This window comes from Canis aureus, chromosome 16 (assembly GCF_053574225.1).
Source record: "Canis aureus isolate CA01 chromosome 16, VMU_Caureus_v.1.0, whole genome shotgun sequence".
In the NCBI taxonomy this organism is placed as follows: Eukaryota; Metazoa; Chordata; class Mammalia; order Carnivora; family Canidae; genus Canis; species Canis aureus.
Genome location: NC_135626.1, coordinates 5,920,976 through 5,939,444, shown reverse-complemented (window position 1 = coordinate 5,939,444; position 18,469 = coordinate 5,920,976). Strand labels below are relative to the sequence as shown.

Here is an 18,469-nt window from a genome sequence, read left to right as displayed (position 1 = left end):
AGGGAACAGCACTCTCAAGCATCTGGAGATGGGATCTGCCCCTGGGTCAGGGTTTTCTCCCTCAAAAGCTCTGAAGGGCCCTTTCCTCAAAATGTGTACCTGTATTCTCTGAATCCTCCTGACTCAGATGGGGAGACTGAGTCACTTGCCCTAGCCCACAAACTCAGAAGTGATACAGCTGCTTTGGACTTTCGAGTTCATGCTATTTAAATACCTTGTGAACTCACTGAGGGCATCTTACCTGCTGGATCCCTAAGTCTGAACAAGTAAATGGGCTGGAGGGGCAGGAGGTGGGGCCCGAGCAGGTGGGGTGAGCTCAGGTGGCATGCACACAGGGTAGGCTAGGGGGAGTCAAGGCAGTTTATTGGCCCCTGAGCGATGCCCCCCTCCCCACCCCTTCTCTCATAGCCAGCCCAGGACTGAGATGGAGAAAGAAACATGGACAGACCTACAAGGAGAAAGGTCCCGCCCAAGAGGTGGCCAGGCAGCCACCTAGGAGAGGAGGATGGTGGTGGGGCACTCAGTCCAGGCTGCCTGCTGCAGGTCGGGGTCCTCCTCCTATGGTCCTGGAGGTGCAGGCAATCTTGAGTGACACTGGAAAAGCTCTGGGGCCAGTATCCTCATTGCCACCTGATCAATAGCCGCTGTAGGCCCTGCCCACACTGCTGCCTTCCTGAGTCTGGGGGCTTTGGGCCTCGTCCCTTTTACAAGCTCCCTGCTCTCTGGGGAGTACTTGGCGACGCTCCACCTGCCCCTGCCCTGACCCAAGACATCATCCTGAGGGACCCAGTCTGTCTCAGCCTGGGGCCTGGTGGCCCCACCTGGCCTTGAAGACATTAACATGGACTTGAGGCTTTCACAGAAAGCCTCATGAGGGGCAGGAGGAGGCGGCAGTGAGTCACTTGGCAGTTTTGAGGGGAAGGGGGTCAGCACCTCGGGGTGGAGGTGCTGGGCCCTGCTTGCTTTGGTCTAGCATTGCCCATGACCCCTCTGGGGTGGGAGCTGGGGCTCTGGATCCAGCACCCGCTGGCCCTTAGAGGGAGTCAGGGCAAATCACAGCTTCTCCTCGCCCGCCTGGATGCGGGCGTAGGCCTTCTGGTCCAGCGGGACGTAGCGGCCCTTCCGGGCATCCAGGTAAAACAGTGGGTCTCTCACAACTGCCGGGTTAAAACCTTCCTTCCGAAGCTCCATCTTCTGTAGCTTGAAGGTCCCTGAGGGAGCAGAGAGGATGAGTCAGAGGGTACAGGGCAGGGGGCCTGAAGTTGGAGGGATGGAGGAGGCGGAGGGCTGGGGAGAGCATGGGAATGGGCACAGAGCACAGCGGAGCACAGCCCTTGCTTTGCAAAGGCAGCTCCAGCTGTTGTATTACTACTGCTGCTCAGAGCAGCCCTGGCGCAAGGGCGGGAGGGCGTGGTAGCACTACTTGCCTTCTTGCAGCTAGGGAAACTGAGAATCAAAGAAGGGAAAAGATCCACACACCCTGAATGACAGCAGAGGGAGGGCCTGAGAACCTCCAGGCACAGGCATGAGCTCATCTAATGTGCACACGAATCCCAGAGGCAGGTGCTCCACCATATTCTATGGGTTCTACAGTGCACATGTTTTTGGTTTCTAACATATGTCAAATAGTTTCAACAGCAATGTCTTCTCAGTCATAAGTCACAGAAGTGGCCAGCCCCGGTGGCGCAGCAGTTTAGCACCCCGCCTGCAGCCTGGGATGTGATCCTGAAGACCTGGGATGGAGTCCCACGTTGGGCTCCCTGCATAGAGCCTGTTTCTCCCTCTCCCTGTGTCTCTGCCTCTCTCTCTCTCTGAATAAGTAAATAAATCTTTAAAAAAAAAGTCATAGAAGTTACACAAGTCTTGGTCACTGGCATCATCCCACTGGAGAGATGAGAAGACTGGCGTGGGGAGGCACATACCTGTGTCAATGCCACACAGCTAATAAGTGCAGGAGCTGGGATTTGAACCCTGGTATGAGAGATTGCTAGAAATGGCCAGGTTCCTTCCTTACCTGGACACACACTCCACTGCCTTGTGGCTTGGCCATTTCTCTCAACAAGAGCTAGAGTCTTTCTCACCCTCCACCTGAATCTAACTGGCCTTGTGACTTGCTTTGACCAAAAGAACATGGGAGTTCTGAGAGTTGAGGCCTTGGAGGCCCTGCAGCTTCCACTCCAGGAGCGGGGGGTGCCTGGCACCAGTGTAGTCTCTGAAGGGTGAGGAGCCACCAGAGTAGAGAGGAAACATCCCAGGAATGCCCCCTGGACTGGCACTATCCAATACGATAGCCACTGGCCATATGGGCCTATATACATGTAATTGAAATGAAGAAAAATGTCAACTTCGCTTCCTCAGTCAACTGGTCCCAGTTCAAATGCTCAGTGGTTACGTGGGGCTAGAGGCTGCAGTGTTGGTCAGCATGCACATAGGACATCGTCATCATTGCAGACAGCTCTGCTGGACAGTGCTGCAGAAGCAACCAGTGGGGAGCCAGACAAGCGAGTAAGGACACTCTAGCCCTTCCAGCCCTAGCTGAGTCACAAGTGATGGCAGTTGATCCATCAACAGAAGAACCGCTCAGCTGAACTTAACCCCAATTGCTGACCCACAAGCAAGGGGGAAAAAAAAAAGGCTGCCTTAAGGGACGTTTGTTCTGGAGCAAAGCCTCTGAAACATGCTGGCTTCCCTGCCTCTCCTACACAGAGAAGTCAGCTGTCACCCAAACCTCAGGAGCTCCCAGCCTCAATCATGAGCCTGGCACCAGTGTCCCCATTAGACCCGCTTCAGGGGCTCCCAGGAGCCTATCACCTGACAGGGGCTAACATGACCAGTACAAGGGAGATGGCCCAAGGCTGAGCAGTTAGTGAGCCTGACATAGTCCAGGCCCTCCCCAGCCCAGAGTCTTCCCCACTTGGCCTCTCTGCCCCACCTGACACTGCTGCCCACAGCTTGGCTCCAGCTTTGGGGGCCTCCTTTCCTTCCCCTTGTGCCCAAGTAGCCTTCTGGCTTAGGGACCAGCCCGGAATGCCTCCCCTGTAAAGCCTACCCTTTCATTCAGGTCTCATCTCAAAGATCACCTCCTCAGGGGAGCCTCCCAGGCACCCCATGCCCCCTTTGCTTTTCTGTCAGTTCAGTTTGTATTCTGTTCTTTGCCCTTGGAATGCCTTGTCCTGTGCTGCCTCTCCTACTGCTACAGAGAAACTCCAAGATGGCAAAGGTCCCATCAGAACTTGTCACTTCTATCCCTAAAAGGCCTAGCATGGAGCCTGGCAGGCACACAATAGTTACTCAGTAAACATTCGTACCACTAATGGATATTTGAACCTTCTGTCTCTGACGGCTCGACCCACTTGCTTGTATACAGAGAGGTGTGTTTACCAATGACGCAGCAATGCTGTGGGAGAAGGGCAAGGGACAGCCCCCCAGGATCTCTCCAAAGGAACCAAGAAGGGGCACAGGCCTGGAACCCATGAGCTGGAGCAAGGGAGGGGACACACCTGTTTGTTTTGTTTTGTTTTAAAGATTTCATTTATTTATTTGAGAGAGAGTGTGAGCATGAGTGTGTGTGTGGGGGGAGGATATGGGTAGAAGGAGAGAGAGAAGCAGGCTCCCCGCTGAGCAGGGAGCCCGACGCGGGAGGCTCAATCCCAGGACCCCGGGATCATGACCTGAGCCAAAGGCAGACACTTAACTGACTGAGCCACCCTGGAGCCCTGGAAACATACCTGTTTTGTGCAGCTCAGGAAGGAAGCGCAGGAAGATGGGGCGGGCGTACAGGGGAAGCTCCTTCTCTAAGAGCTGTGCAAAGTGCTCCAGGTCACAGCTGCCAGCAGAGTTGGCCACAGCAGCCATTCCAGCCCGGCCCTCAGTTCCTGGGGGTGGCAGCATGGAAGTGAGGTGGCAGTGACCCCTGGCAGTGCCTCCCATACACACCTGGCACCTCCCAGTGCCCCATAGGTACCTGGCACCTCGACACCATACACTGCCACATCGGTCATGTCCAGCAGGCGGCTGAGTGTGCCCTCCACCTCTGTGGTGGATACATTCTCCCCTTTCCAGCGGAAGGTGTCTCCTGTGCGGTCTCGGAAGTACAGGTAGCCCAGCTCATCCATCACCAGCACATCACCTGGGGGGGGGCGGTGCATATGAGCAGGGCTTGGGCCAGTTGACCATGTGGGATCCCAGGATCTCTTGACAAGGAGGGCTGGAACTGGGGCAGTCTGGGCAGTATTCTCTAAAGGTGGGAGAGGGCCCCTTCATTTCTCTCCACCCTGCCCACCTCAAAGGGGCTAGTGCCCACCCACCAGTGAGGTAGGCCTGGTCCCCCTTTTGGAAAACGTCCTTGGCGATCTTCTTATTGCTGGCACCCTGGTTCAGATAGCCATCAAAGCGCCGCAGGGGGTCCTGCTGGATGATGCGGCCCACTAGCTGGCCTGGCTCACCTGGGAGCAGAGAAAGAGGGGCACCTTTACCCTGGTGGCCTCCTCTACCAGTTCCCCACCCCAAATTCACCCTGAATCTTGATCTGACTTTTGGTCACAGTGCTTCCCACAGAAATGCTATGGGCTCTGGTGCAGAAGCCCTGAGGGCAGGGAGCTTCTCCTGGTGGGTCTGATGGGCACAAAGGCACTCAGTAATGTCTGGAGAGCAGATGGAGAGATGAACAATACGAAAAGGTGGCCAAGCTCTGTGTAGTCAGCCTGACTAAAGCCAGCACTCATTGGTCCCTTGGCTCTGCTCAAAGAGCCGTACGTTCTTCAGCATGCATGATCCCCGGAGCAACCCCAGGATGCAGTGTTGCCATCAGCCTCACTTGCAGATGAGGGGACTCAGGCACAGAGCTAAGGAACTGAGCTAGGATCAATCCCAGGGTCCTTCACACAACAGTGACTCAATGGACTGACAGAGGGGATGAGGAATGGAAGGATGAATGGACGAAGAAATAAATGACTTGTGGCCCTAAAAGAAGAGCCAAGTGACGGCCAATGGTTAGAAAAGGGCTCCCCACTCAGCTCAGTCCCATCTCCTCCCAGGCCAAACTCTCCTGCTCTGACTCCACTTCCAACCCTGGGACAGACCTGGCTGGCAGGGAAGGCAGACACCATTGGGCCCCCGGATCAGTTCCATGGTGTCCTCGTTGACTCGTACCAGCCGGATGGGGTACACAAAGGACAGGATGCGGCTGTTGAAGCCACAGGCCCCCACCTGCAAAGGCCAAGACTTGGGCCTGGGCTCTCCCGCCACCGGCCTGAGGCTGGACAATGGTGGGGAGCCTGGTGCCCACACTCCCACAACTGCCCTGCCCCAACCAGACAGCAGGGTCTCCAGTGCCCACACTCCTAGCCGGACCTGCCCACCCTCCACAGCCCCGCTGCCCACCTGGCTGTCGAAGTTGCCCACACTGCAGTTACATTCAGTGGCCCCGTAGAACTCAGCCACTTGGGGGATGTGGAAACGGCTAGAAAAGTCGGTCCAGATGGACTGGCGGAGGCCGTTGCCAAGTGCCATGCGCACCCGATGCTGGTGTTCCGCCTCCCGGGGCGGCTGGTTCAGGAGGTAGCGGCACAGCTCGCCGATGTACTGCACAATCTGGGGGTGGACTTGGTGTGAGGGTGGCCCTCGGCTGCTCCCTCCTGCCCTCCCAATCCCGTGGACCTCAGTCTCCCCATCAGAACAACAGGAATGTTGCTCCCAAATGAGTGACGGGCTTCAGCTGCCAGACAGATGTCCCCCTGTGGGACTGGCAGGTCCCGAGGGGTTGGGCGGCTCATCCTCTGCCCTTCTCACTTACTGTGCAGTTGTACTTGATACAGTCGTCCCAGAACCGGGAGGCTGAGAACTTCTTCCGGATCACCACTGTCATGCCATGGAGCAGGCACTGCCCTATTCCCACGATGTTCCCTAAAGGTGGAGGGCTGGGCCGTGAAGGTCAGGGAGCCGGGAGATCCCTCCTTCCAGAGCTTCCTCTTGCCCAGCCCACCTCCTCAAAGGCCCTTCCTCAGTCCCTCCTTCCTGTCCTGTTCCTCCAACACTAACTAATCACACCTCTCCCCTCATCAGACACCTCCCATAGTTCCCTGCTGCCTCCCCAGTGTGGGATCGAGTGTATGCTCCTCAGACTGTCCCTGGGGGCCCTAGAGCTGGCCCCAAGCTCTTGCTCCTGTACCTGTAATGCTGCCATTCAGCTAGAGGGGGACCAAGCTAGCACTCCTGGCTTCTGCACCTCACATCTGCCTGACTTGGGAGCATCTCCTCCAGAAAGCCTTCCTGACCATCACTGGGCTCTTCTCTTGAGCTGAGCTCCTACTCCCTACCTGTCTTCATACTCACCATGCCATCTCTTATATTAGTCAGGTGAGTTCCCATCCTTCACCCTGCCCTAAACCCACACCTGACTCTAAGCACCTTGAGGGCAGGAACTATAATTATTCCATCTCTGTGTTTCTGTTCCTAAGCAGCAAGGCTGTGCATACCTGTGGAAATGAACTGGCTGGTCAGATTAGCCTGGGTGCCCTGTGGGACACAGCTGCACACATTGTGAGGCTGGTGTGGCCATCTTGGTTCAGAGGTCCAGTCAATGGCCACATCTGAGTTTGAACCCACATTTGACTCCAAAATTCATGTGTTTCTACCCACAAGATGCTGCCTGCCAAGAGGGGTGGGGTTCCTGAGGCCCAGGGGCACCAGAGGCTGAGAAAATGGGCCCAGTGTTACCTGCTGAGTGGTAGAGGGGCAGGCAGTCATAGACAATGTCATCGGGCCGCATCCGGAATCCATAGTACACCAGGGCAGCCATGCGGTAATACCTGGGAGGGCACAGAGAGAGTGCTTTGCAGGCCTCTGGGGAGGCAGGAGGAGGGCCTCCCAGGCCCTGCCACCCATCCCCAGCACCCACTACCCCCCAACCCCCGGCACTTGCCCCTTACCTGCTATGTACCACGATGGCAGCTTTGGGCAGCCCTGTGGTACCCGATGTGTAGATGTAGAAGAGCTTATCTAGAGAAAACAGACACATAAGTGGCTGTGAGAAAAGACAGCACAGGGCTGGGAAGACACTGGCTGCAGGGAGTAGGGTGCACAGAGAGCTTCTCCACTACAGATCATTTCTTTACCCCACCCTGATCCTAGATCAGGGACTGTCACGTTAGTTTCTTTCTTTTCTTTTTTTTTTTTTAATATTTTATTTATTTATTCATGAGAACACACAGAGAGAGAGAGGCAGAGACACAGGCAGAGAGAGAAGCAGGCTCCATGCAGGGAGAGCCCGACGTCTGGAGCCTGGGTCTCCAGGATCATACCCTGGGCTGAAGGCGGCGCTAAACTGCTGAGCCACCCGGGCTGCCCTGTCACGTTAGTTTCTATAGAGACTTGGGCCCACCAGGCTGGAGGGGGACCCTAGGTCCTAGGGCAGGAACATCATGTAAAACTGCATGTCATGCATCAACCATCTCATGCCCCCTGGATACCTGCTTATGCCAGCCCTTGGCTGGGTACCATGAAGACACCAGGCTGACCCAGCCAGAGACCCCGCCCTCAGGTAGCTTACAAAAGCACCCAGGAGGGGCGCCTAGGTAGCTCAGTAGATTAACTGTGCCTTCAGCTCAGGTCATGATCTCAGGGTCCTGGGATTGAGCCCCACATTGGGCTCCCCACTCAGTGGGAAGCCTGTTTCTCCCTCTCCCTCTACCTGCTGCTTCCCCTACTTATGCTCTCTCACTCTTTGCCAAATAAAATCTTAAAAAAAAAAAAAGTACCCGGGAGACAAAATTCACATATGACAGAGATAAAATGACCACGATGCCAACAAAGACTGGTCCCTGAGCATTTCCTGTCACACCCGAGCTTTCCACTGTCTCATTTTCAATCCTCAAAGCCACTCCATAAAATCGGTTCCGTTACCACCCTCATTGTTATGACTGTGGGAACCGCGGTTCAGAGAGAGGACAGCTCAGGTGCTCAGGGTCACAAGGGAAGCAGTGGGCTGAGGCATGAACTCAGTGCCAGCTCTGAGCCTCTGGGTGGTGTAGCAAACTGGGGGCTCCCCAGAGCAGAGTGGAGCGGAGGAGAGGCTACAGGGTTGGAAGGCTGCCTGGAGGAAGGGATGGGGAGGCAGGGCAGCCTAGTGCAGAGAGAGGATCGCAGGCTGACAGGGGCTGGTACCGAATAGGTGCGGAGTTAATATTTAGAGGGTCTAGCCCCTGGCCCAACCCCAGCTGAAATTCAGACCCAGTGGTTTCCTAGGATCCATGTGACCCTGTACATGATGGATGGCAATGAAGGCTGGTTCACCAAGCTAAAGAATCAGGTTTTCTGGACTCCTGAGTTGCTGGCACCATGTCTTGCATCTTCATATACATCAGCTATACATCAGCCTTCAGAGTGACCCCATGGTCACTATACTCATCTTCCCAGTTGGAAAAAGGGAGGTGACAGGACTCACTCCAGGTCACATACCAAGTCTGCAGAAGAACCCAGGCCTCTGGCTCTGGGGCCAGTGTTCTGTCCTGGGCCCATCTGAGAACCCCTCTGTGGGGTGGGAGGCCCACCTGTGAAGCCCTTGTCAGGACGACTGGGCAGGTGCTTGGGGGCATCTTCCAGGAGGGGGTCCAGGTGCTCCGTGCTGGCGGGCAGGGTGCTGGGCTCCCAGGGGCCAGAGCAGAAGAGGCTGAGCGAGGGGTCCAGGCTGGCTTGGATTTCAAAGATGGCTGCAGGGGAGACAGGGCCAATTAGCAGACAGACCAGGAACCTCATGTCCCCAGGACCTCTGCTTGTGTCAGAGCTGGCGTGTTGTCAAGGGGAGACCAGCTGTGTGTAGGGAAGAAGATGACTGAAGCACCTCAGCTCCCTAGTTGCTGGCTAAGTACACGGCAGATTCCTTGCATGCGCTCTCCTGCTCACACAGCCCAGGAGGTAGGTACCAACAGAGACAGGCTCCAAGAATGGGAAGGCCTGCTCACAGCTAGAATGTGCTGGAGCTGGGACTCCAAGCTGGCTCTCTCACATGCCAAGGTCTGCGCCCTTCCACACTGTACCATGCACATCTGTGGGGGACCGTTAGAAGGAAGGTGTGGAGTACCAGAGGTCAGCAGCCCCCAGCTTCTTCAGGTCCCCCCATGCACTATAGCTGTCTGGATGCTCACCTATGCTGGGCATAGGCCAGTCCTAGACCCCTCAGCTCTACTTCAGCCTCCCTCTGGATCTGTCCAACCCTCTCCCCTCTCCCTTGGGGATCCTTCCTCTTCCCTTCTCCATATGTCAGTAACCTTCCCTGGCCATCATCCCAGGATGAAATCCTGCTTTGGTGTGACCTTTTTTTTTTTTTTAATTTATTTATGATAGTCACACAGAGAGAGAGAGAGAGAGACAGAGACACAGGCAGAGAGAGAAGCAGGCTCCATGCACCGGGAGCCCGACGTGGGATTCGATCCCGGGTCTCCAGGATCGCGCCCTGGGCCAAAGGCAGGCGCCAAACCGCTGCGCCACCCAGGGATCCCTGGTGTGACCTTAAGTGAGCTCCTCACACCACTCTGAATGTCAGTCTCCTCATCTGTAAAGCCAAGATGGACATCCCTACCTCACCTGGCTTTATGAAGATTAGGGCTGCTTTTGTAAGGCACCAAGCTCTGTACTCAGTCAGTGCTCAATGTGGCAGCTAATAAAACATAAGCTCTGCAGGAGAGCAGAGGATACATTTTTTTTAAAGATTATTTATTCATGAGAGATACAGAGAGAGAGAGAGAGAGAGAGGCAGAGACACAGGTAGAGGGAGAAGCAGGCTCCATGCAGGGAGAGCCCGACGTCTGGAGCCTGGGTCTCTGGGATCATACCCTCGGCTGAAGGTGGCGCTAAACCGCTAAGCCACCCGGGCTGCCCAGAGGATACATTCTTGTTCTCATTCTATAGATGAAGCAAATGAGGCCTAATTAGTCACAAGAATCGCTACCACTGCATCTGTGGGCTCACCTAGCATCAGGCACTGTTAGTACTTCTGGTGAAGTATCATCTTGAAAACAATATGTGGTAGGTACTACAGTGAGGAAACTGAGTCACAGACATTTCTAGTCTTAGTCAGGATCTCCAGCTTACAAGCAACAGAGCCCAGGCCATCTGATACCAGGCTTAACCCCTGAGCCACACACAGTTTCCCCCAGGCCTGGAGAGGGGCTGTGGTCTGTGCAAGACCCTGTGGGACCTCTTGCTTGACCCCACAGCCCTGGGACTCACCTGGGGCCATCTCACTGCCAAAGATGAGGACCCGGGCCTGGGAGGTGGTCAAGCAGTGGCACAGGGCGTCCCGTCGGAGGTTAGTGTTGATGAGGGCCGCCTCCACGCCCAGCTTGGCCATGCCCAGCCACAGGCCCACAAACTCATTGCGGTTCTCCATGAAGAGGGCAGCTACATCACCCGAGGCCAGGCCCCGAGCCTGCAGAAAGTTGGCCACGCTGCTTGAGTAATCATCCAGCTGGCGGAAGGTCCAGTGGGTGTCTGTGCCCTCAAAGATCAAGGCTGTCTTGTCTGGGTGGCGCTGTACCATAGAAGCAAACAAAATAGGCACTGTCCGCTGCTCCCGCAGGTACCGCCGGACCTTTGCCTTGACCTTCAGGAGTACCATGCCGCCACTACATGGAAACAAGAAAGGGAGCTGTGACTGCTGGGGTTGGGAGTGGGTGGTCCCAATACCCTGGTCCAGGTTGCCATCCCACAGGCCTGAGACTCCCGAGCCTGATCACTTGTAACACTCCCCTTTCCCAGCACCTGGGCGCCAGGCACCATGCCAGGCACCGACCCACTGATGCTGCACAGTAACTCCAGGGACTCGGGCGATAACTCCCTCCTCAGTACACGGGAGGAAAGGAGGCTCTGCAGGACCACAGCTCACCCGGAGTTCACAAGCTGAGATTAGGTCCCTGGTCCTGTCTGGCATCAGGGTTCAACGCCCAGGACTCAAGAAGCTCTGCTTTGAGTCTGCTGCTCTGTCAGAGCTTTCATGACTCTCAGGCCCAAGCCAAAAGTCTCAACTCATTTGAGATCCCCCACAGCCCTGTACTGCACCTCTTCGGACCCCTACCACAGTAAATAAGGGATAAGTTTGAGATTTGTTCAATCACCCTCCCTGTGAACCTATTGAGGGTAGGGCTCCATCTGTTTACCACCTGGTCCCTGGGGCCTCACTTAGTCCTGGGCCCAGAGCTTCACTAAATGCAGAGCTATTTGGCAATATCTCCCTCTCCTGCCCTGCCCCTGCCCCATCTGACCTTTGAAAGTTTCTAGCTCCCTGAGTTCTATGCCTATTCAGATGTTGTGCCCTCTGGTTGGAATACCCTGCTCCCATCACCTGGAGGCGCCTCTTGAATACAGCTTTTTGTCCTCCAGGAGGCCTTCTCTGATTCCCCAAGGTCCTGGCCTGAAGCCATCTCTCCCTGCCCCATACTCCCACAGCTTCCTGCTACCACCCTTCCTGCAGTGGCCACTCAGAACCTCCTTTTACAATCAATTCAGATGACAAGTGCTGAGCTGCCTGTTTTGAGTGTGGGTCACTGTGCTGAGCCATGGGACACCACCTGTAAGCAAGACTGCCAGGGGCTCTGCCCGCACAGTTTTGTTAGTTTAGGGATTTACTGTATCTCCTTCTTATCTCCCTGACCAGTCTAAGCTGGGCCCAAGACTAGGTCTGCCTTGTTCCTCCTGAGCTCCAGAGTCAGCCTGACGCCTGGCTCAGGGTAGGTAGCAGCAGGTGTTTCTGGTACAGAAGAGCCTGTGAACCATACCTGACTTTCTTTGGGGAGTAGGTTCCCCAGATATCTGATTCAGGGCCCTGCTCTGAACTCTGTGCCCTTTCAGACTTATGGACAGGGTCCTTCCCACAGGGTTCCTCTTCATTCTCTTACAAGCCATAGCATGGCCTCAAGACCCTTTGCAGATGTCTTCTTCACACACCTGGTGTTCAGTGTACATTCTGGGCCCCTAAATCTGCCCTAAGCTCAACAGCACCAAGTTAGGGAGATCCCCTAGGACAACACTTTCACCTTGGAGGTGGAGATACCAGGTACCACTGCCAGGGGAAGGGGGTAGAGCAGAGGCTGCTCCTCTGGGGACCAGGGGACCCTCTGCTCACAGAACTTTGGTCTGGAGAGATTTTGGGAAGTAGGAGACCCTAGGATGGGCTAGACCAGATACTCACAAGATATCACGCCTTATGGTCTTGACGAAGATGCGGACAAAACGCCAGCCTCCAGACCCCAGGTAGAGAAACAGCAGGGAGAACCCCACCTGGGTCCAAGGCAGTTTCAGCACCAGTTTGGAGAACAGCAGCACCCCCACCAGAGACGCCCCGAGCAGCATTGTGGTCTGTGGGCACAGTATAGTCAGTGGAGCCAAATGTCTATGTCCCTTACCTCCTAGCCCAGGCAGCCACTATGATCCCAGGGATCAACCCATAGTGAGGCTTAGCCATGCTGAGTAGGTAGCTGAGGATGGGGTCCCTTTCCAGGGCTGTTTTGAAGGGAAAGGCTAGAGGGGAGGAACTTGAGATGAGGAGTTCCATGGCTAAGAGGCAGAGGCCGGGTTCTAGCCCCTTAGTCCCATCTCCTCCTCTAACTACCCCCATCACCTTGGGTAAATTCCTTTCCTACTTTAGGCTTTAGTCTCCCCCTCTGTGTTAGGGGTATAGTGAGAATTGCTCTCGGAAGCCCTTCCAGCCCAAACAGGACGGTCCACTTTCCTGATATCCAGGATCTCTAAGCAATATGGCTTGGAGGGGGATATTAACTTAAGTGTCTCTGGTTTGACTCCTCATCCAAAGACCCAAGGAGGTTCTCTGGATGACCAGGCCAAGCCACAACACCCAAAAGGGCAGCTTCCTGGTAAGGGGCCTGGCTCAGTCCCAGCCCACAAACCCGGATAGTGCCATGTCTCTGCTGGCCCACAGAGGGCGACAGAGCAAACAGGTTAGAGCTTGGAGGTGCCTGAGAGGTGACCGCCTTGAGGGGAAAGGTGATTAAGGGAGCAGGAGGGCCCTGAAGTCACCCCGAACAAATACAGTTGGCAAGCCATTGAGATGACTCTGTGGGGACTGGCCTATAGGGGAAGGGGAATGGCTTGACTAGACGGAGATTAGGAAGGACTCTTAGTCTCTACTCCTGGCGTTGTAGGTACTTGCTCAAGAGGCAGCAGATGGGACTCAGTTTTCTTTCAGGGCTCTATTCCTGGGGAGGAGGCGAAGGTCATGGCTATAAGGGAGCCTGACAGTCTCCAAGCCAGGATGGAGACATGGTCTGGACCACAGGGAGCTCTTACAGACCATCTCCTCCCTTCTCCACATGAAAAGCAAAAACAAGGAGGGAGACAAAATCAGCGCTCCCATATCCAATGCCGAGATCTCTAAGGTCCTCAGACCTCTGGGCTCCCAGAGCCGGCCAGGACAGAGAACAGGAACCCGTCCCGGAAGGCTGGGGGATGGGACGAGAAGGGAAGGGGATGCCGACAGCCCTCGGGCCCCCGTCCCAGGTCACTGCGAACCGCCTTCGCTTCCGAGCAGCCAGGGCAGCAGAGCGCCCGGCCAGGACTTAGAGCAGCAGGGCGCGCCCCTCACCCCGGCCCGCCCCACCACCTCCCCAGGACTCAGCCGGGCACATTCCCTGCCCGGGACCCACTGGCCTGGCCTATGCTCACCCGGTGTTGGCCCCGCCGCGCGGCGCCCAGTCCAGATGCGGCCTGGCTGCGGCAGCGTAGAGGGGAGCGCGGGGGGCATCAGCCGCCCCTGGGCGCGCAGACCCAGGTCTCAGCAGAGCTTCGCCGGCTCCGCGCCCTGCATGGCCCGGCCGCCCGGCCAGCCCCGCCCGCAGCCCGGCCCCGCCCGCCCGCGGCGCTCCTCCCCCGCCCGCCTTCTGCAACCCAAACCGGCTGCGCGAGGCCACAGCACCGCCTCTCGCGCCTTCCCCGCGGCGGAAGAGCCGCAGAGACCTCGGCACCGCGCAGCCCCAACGCGCCCGACGCCTGCCGGCCCAGCCCGCCCTGCGCGCGCGAGGGCCTCGGGCGGCGCCCCGCGCGGCACGCTGGGAGTTGTAGTCCGCGCCGCGCAGCCCCGCCCACCGCGGAGACCCCGGGGTGGGAAGGAGAGCCGCGGGCTGGGGTTGGGCCCAGAGCCGGCAATCCCATGGCTTTCGCACGTGGTGGGGAGCACCCCCGCCCGCAGCGTGGGCGGAGAATCCGGAGAACGCGAGCAGAGATGGGCAGAGCTCCAAAAAGGCTAACGCTACACCTAGAAGAACGCTAAAAGGGTGGTGTAGACACAGAGGTGAACTGGGAGTTTCAAGTAGCTGGCTCTGTGGCGCAATGGATAGCGCATTGGACTTCTAGCCGATCGGGGTGTGGTGATTCAAAGGTTGTGGGTTCGAGTCCCACCAGAGTCGAATTTTGATAGCTCCTCCCTCACTTTCATGGGGATATTTTACAGCCTCCAGTACCTTCACATGGTTCAGAAAATTTGCAGACTTGAGGCTGGCACCTGTGCATCTGGGACGGCAGTAAACGTGACGTCAGGTTCCTGCCCAGGAATCCTTCCTTTCTCATCCCTGGTATCTTGTAAGCACTGTGGCACACCTAGTGGTACAAAGGGCATGGAGCTGAGGATCTGTACCTAACTGGCCTCTGATCGCTCTGACCTTGCAGCAAATCAACTAACTTCTAAGCCTACGACTGTATTTGTCTTGCTACCTGCCACGTCCTTGGCCATTGGCCAGCTCCCCAGCCTTGTGTGGCTCTGGGCCTCTGAAAACTTGGTTCCTTGATAATTAAACACGTTGGACATCCACAATTGCCACTTATCTTTTTTTTTTTTTTTTTAGATTTTATTTATTTATTTGAGAGAATGTGAGCGGGGGAGGAACAAAGGGAGAGGGGCCAGCAGACACTCTGTGCTCAGTGTGGACCCTAAGGTGGAGTTCCATCTCACAAACCTGAGATCATGACCTGAGTGGAAATCAAGAGGCACAACTGACTGAACCACCCAGGAGCCCCACCACTTATCCTTAAATACATCCCCTAATTCCTTAGTCCAGTGGGAAGTCCTTAAAGGGGAGGGGCGGGGCAGTTTTCAGGGTCTAGTCCTTGGGATTAAAAATGAAATTTTCATCTGAGAAGTACTTGGCAGAGTATAAAGTGCATCCTTTTGGGGAACCTAGGTAAGTTAAAGCTCTACCTCCCCCATGGCTATTATATTCAGGAGGCAGTGTGGGGCAGAAGTGATGGGCATGGGCATTGGCATCCAACACATATGGATCACCTTCTCAGCTGGAAGTTCAAAGTCTCCACTTTTTCTTATATATAAAAATGAGAACATACTATAAGATTGAGTTAGCATTTGACATATTTATTATTGTAGTTTATAAGGTCACTGACCACAAAGTACATGCAAAATCTAGACATGAAGATTCTTCCTGATTATGTCCACAGGGCTTATCTTGATAAATGTGTGTTGAATGAATGACAGGGAGAGTGAATTGGAGGCTCTGACTTGATCCACACCAGGATCCATCAATATAAACATGATCATTTCCACATCATCTGCTGAGGTTATATGTAATGTGGACAAAGGAGAGTTTAGAAGATGGTAAAAAAAAAAAAAAAAAAAAAAAAGATGGTGCTTGTGGCCAGCTCCGCAGCTCTCCTCAGCCCAGCCTGGTCACAACCATGAAGCCAGGGTGGCACTCCACCTAGACCCTGGGCCTGGCCTGAGGGGGAGATGGGAGGGGACATAGCAGTAACAAGATTGTCCTTAAGTTGCTTTCAGTCTAGTTGGACACAGAGAGACTAGTGGAGATTAGATCATTAAATGGTTTGCCCCCCAAGTGCTCTCCATATGTGTAGTGGATATGCACTATACATTATTATGACTTGGCTTCTTTGCTTTTCAGTCAAGGACATCTGGGTTATACTCCTAGCCCCACCTGAGGCACTGGGCAAATCACTTCTTATGGCCTTGGTGTCCTCATTTTTTTTTTTTTTAAGATTTTATTTTAAAGCAATCCCTAAACCAAATGTGGGGTTCAAACTCAACCCCAGGATCAAGAGTCCCATGCCCTACAGACTGAGCCAGCCAGGCGCCCCTTCCCATGTCCTTATTATAGAATGGGAATACAGTCATCATGGTCCCTGCCTCCTAGAGCTTGGTACAGACTCAACGAGATGATGTGGGTCAAGCTCTCAGCACAGGGCGGGCACATCAAAGGCCCTCAGCTCCTGTAACTGTTCAACTCCAAGAGGGCAGGGATATAGCTGTCTCTTATCACTGTGGAATCCCCAGTGTTTGGCCAACACTCAGAGGTATTTGTGAAATAACTGGAGACTAGTGGGCCTGTGCATCAGGATTCATGGACAGGGGAGGGCCATGTGGTGGGAAATGGGATGGGAAAGGCCTTTGTGTGATAAGCTGAGGAATTTATCCTGGGGGCAGGAGGAGCCCCTGGGGGTTCCTAAGGGCAGGAGCTGGGTACTATCATTTGTGGGACAGGCTGAGCTTAGGCTGACCTCATACTGGGTTCCTTTCCACTGACATGACCCCTATCTGCCTTGCATTAGGGAATTAACATCAGTTCTTAAACCTCCAGACTTGCCAGATAAGAGACCAACATTTGGACTCACTTGAAGGCACTAAAGATCCCCAGGGGACTGAAGTGGTTTGGCCCCTGGCACGCAGTGGACACTTATCCCATAGATACTTGGTTACATTGGCATTAGGACCTCTGAACTATAAAAGTCCTCTCACTCTGGGTGTGTGCAAAATAAATACCTCTGGCTTCATTGTGTACATGGTGACTTCAGAGGCCTCAAAGGGCCTTCCTGGCAAATGACAGCTTCTACTTCCTTTTTTTTTTTTTTTTTAACAGCTTCTCCTTCTAATGCTTACTTTGTGCAAAACCACTACACGTGCATAACGTCCCTGCTGTAGGATAGGTAGGTACTCTCCCCATTTTACAGCCTTCCCAGAGGCTCAAAGGGGTGACAGTACTGCAAGGGTAGAGTGCTGGTCAGTGGCAGGTCCAGGTCTCTCTGTCCTCAGACCCTGTAACTCCAAATGTTGCTCTGAAGCCAGCTACATATGGCTTTTTTTTTTTTAATTTTTATTTATTTATGATAGTCACAGAGAGAGAGAGAGAGGCGCAGAGACACAGGCAGAGGGAGAAGCAGGCTCCATGCACCGGGAGCCCGATGTGGGATTCGATCCCGGGTCTCCAGGATCGCGCCCTGGGCCAAAGGCAGGCGCCAAACCGCTGTGCCACCCAGGGATCCCTACATATGGCTTTTATCAGGCCTAGGGAAGGGAGCTTTCTCTGAGCTATCAGGAGAGGATTCAAGACCCGTGCATCACAGAACAAGCTCCACCACAGCCCAGCTATGTGACTTGAGGATGCTCCCCAATCTTGATACCCTCATGAAGTGAGGTTGTCGTGGGGTTCTCTGCTTCGGCCTTAGCATTCGTTCTTTCAACTAATGGAGCAGCAAGCCTCTACTATGTGCCAAGCACCGTTCCCATGAGTGAGGGAAAAGAAGAGGTACTTGCTCTTCTGGGGCTGACACAGACCTCATAAATAAATGAACAAATAATTTAATTTCAGAGTGATAAATTCCAGAAAGAAAATAAGGTGACATGGTGCAGCAAGGGGGAGGGCACTTCTTCAAGTGGGTGGCCAGGGAAGGCCTCTCCAAGGAGATGCCTTCACATTTGAGCACAAATGTGAGTGACAAGTAGTTGACCACGTGACGACCTGGGGACAGAATGCTATTCCTAAAGACATGAAGAAGGACAACATAGTTTATTGAGATGAAGAATGGAAGTTTCTAGGTAGAAGTTGGCAAAGCCTTATGGGCTGTGTTAAGAACTAAGGAAGTGGTAGCTATTGCCAGTATAACTTTTTTTCCAATCATGACTTGGTGGCAAAAATGCCACCCCAAGGGCTGGAGACCAGACTCCATTCCCAGCTAATCATGATCCCCAATGCCCATCTCTCCAATGCTGTAAAGGCTCAGGATTATTCAGGCACAAAGTGGCTGAGGCAGGTGAACTCTCTAACTGGTCAGAGACCTTTTCCCCTCAAACTTGGCACTGTTGACTTTTACTGACATGGGGGACATGGGGGTAGGGGTTCCTGGACTCTGGAAAGCTGTGGAAATCTGACAGATCTGGAAAGGTGGTCCATACTGCAAAGATGAATTAGGTCTGGAAAGCTCACCCCAACCCCCTCCTCTTTCTGCAGAAATTCAAAGAGCTCAGGACAAGGCTTCCTTTCCTTCCCAAGGCCCTGGTTCTGAGGTAGGCCTCCAGCCTCCCACCTCCATCCCTGAGGGCCCTGGACTGGGATGTCGTTGGCACAAGGAAGGCAGAGGCACTGGTGTGGCAGTGGGGCAGGTTTCAGACATCCCCTGGTTCGAGTCCCAGCTCTGCTCCCATTGCCTTGTTAGTAAAATA

The 18,469-nt window shown here is 54.6% G+C and overlaps 1 protein-coding gene, 1 long non-coding RNA gene and 1 other non-coding gene across 4 annotated transcripts; 2 read left to right on the top strand and 1 right to left on the bottom strand.

The window, feature by feature from the left end:
- Positions 1 to 342: 342 nt before the first annotated feature.
- SLC27A4 (solute carrier family 27 member 4) lies at positions 343 to 13,846 on the bottom strand. 2 transcript variants are annotated; one of them, XM_077850885.1, is made up of 14 exons: positions 13,675 to 13,846; positions 13,163 to 13,313; positions 12,185 to 12,351; positions 10,228 to 10,622; positions 8,550 to 8,708; positions 6,930 to 6,999; positions 6,718 to 6,809; positions 5,795 to 5,904; positions 5,383 to 5,592; positions 5,082 to 5,208; positions 4,308 to 4,445; positions 3,965 to 4,129; positions 3,729 to 3,875; positions 343 to 1,211 (listed from the first exon to the last, which is right to left on the bottom strand). In XM_077850885.1, exons 3-14 carry the CDS (start codon positions 12,343 to 12,345, stop codon positions 1,054 to 1,056), a joined length of 1,932 nt encoding a protein of 643 aa, XP_077707011.1. In that variant the 5' UTR covers positions 12,346 to 12,351; positions 13,163 to 13,313; positions 13,675 to 13,846; the 3' UTR covers positions 343 to 1,053. The 2 variants fall into 2 exon arrangements, with proteins under 2 accessions (XP_077707011.1, XP_077707010.1); XM_077850884.1 differs by lacking the exon at positions 13,163 to 13,313 and having other exon boundaries at positions 13,675 to 13,845.
- Positions 13,847 to 14,052: 206 nt separating this feature from the next.
- Positions 14,053 to 14,818, top strand: LOC144285230 (uncharacterized). The gene is made up of 2 exons (XR_013353581.1): positions 14,053 to 14,299; positions 14,459 to 14,818. It is a non-coding gene; the product is annotated as an uncharacterized LOC144285230 (long non-coding RNA).
- On the top strand, positions 14,324 to 14,414 carry TRNAR-UCU (transfer RNA arginine (anticodon UCU)). Its single transcript is given in 2 exon segments — positions 14,324 to 14,360; positions 14,379 to 14,414. It is a non-coding gene; the product is annotated as a tRNA-Arg (tRNA).
- Positions 14,819 to 18,469: the final 3,651 nt, after the last annotated feature.